Below are 368 nucleotides of genomic sequence, written 5' to 3'. Positions count from 1 at the left end.
TGGCTGCTTTCTGGGCCTCCCCAGCCGGGACACAGTGACACCTTCAATCAGGATTGCACCTGACAACGGCCTTAATCTACTCCTGCCCGCAGGGATTAGCGCTAAATGCTCGGTGGGTGGGGGCTTCCCCAAGGGGGGGGGGGACGGGACCGGGGATGTGCCCCCCCCGGCACTGCGCGTCCTGACAGAGAACCCCGGGAGGCACCGGTGGGCATAGCCCCTGCCAGCACAGGGCATCCCCCGCTGTAGTGTTGGGGTGCCACAGCTGATGCACCCCAGTGTGGGGTACAGGTGTGGGCCCCCACTCCCCCCGACCGTTCCCGTCCTTCCTACCTGCAGACATGCCAGGGACGCAGACCCCAGCCTCC

The 368-nt window shown here is 66.8% G+C and overlaps 1 protein-coding gene across 1 annotated transcript in view; it reads left to right on the top strand.

Annotated features, from left to right (window-relative positions):
• LOC108446239 (mucin-2-like) overlaps positions 1 to 368 on the top strand; it is a 4,134-nt gene that overhangs the window by 2,019 nt on the left and 1,747 nt on the right. The window contains exon 3 of the mRNA XM_017732316.1: positions 340 to 362. Within this exon, the coding sequence (XP_017587805.1) occupies positions 340 to 362 (23 nt within the window). The remainder of the gene's footprint in view (positions 1 to 339; positions 363 to 368) is intronic.

Source organism: Corvus brachyrhynchos, unplaced genomic scaffold (assembly GCF_000691975.1).
Source record: "Corvus brachyrhynchos isolate BGI_N302 unplaced genomic scaffold, ASM69197v1 scaffold4, whole genome shotgun sequence".
NCBI classification, from domain to species: domain Eukaryota; kingdom Metazoa; phylum Chordata; class Aves; order Passeriformes; family Corvidae; genus Corvus; species Corvus brachyrhynchos.
This window is presented reverse-complemented; position numbering and strand designations above follow the sequence as displayed.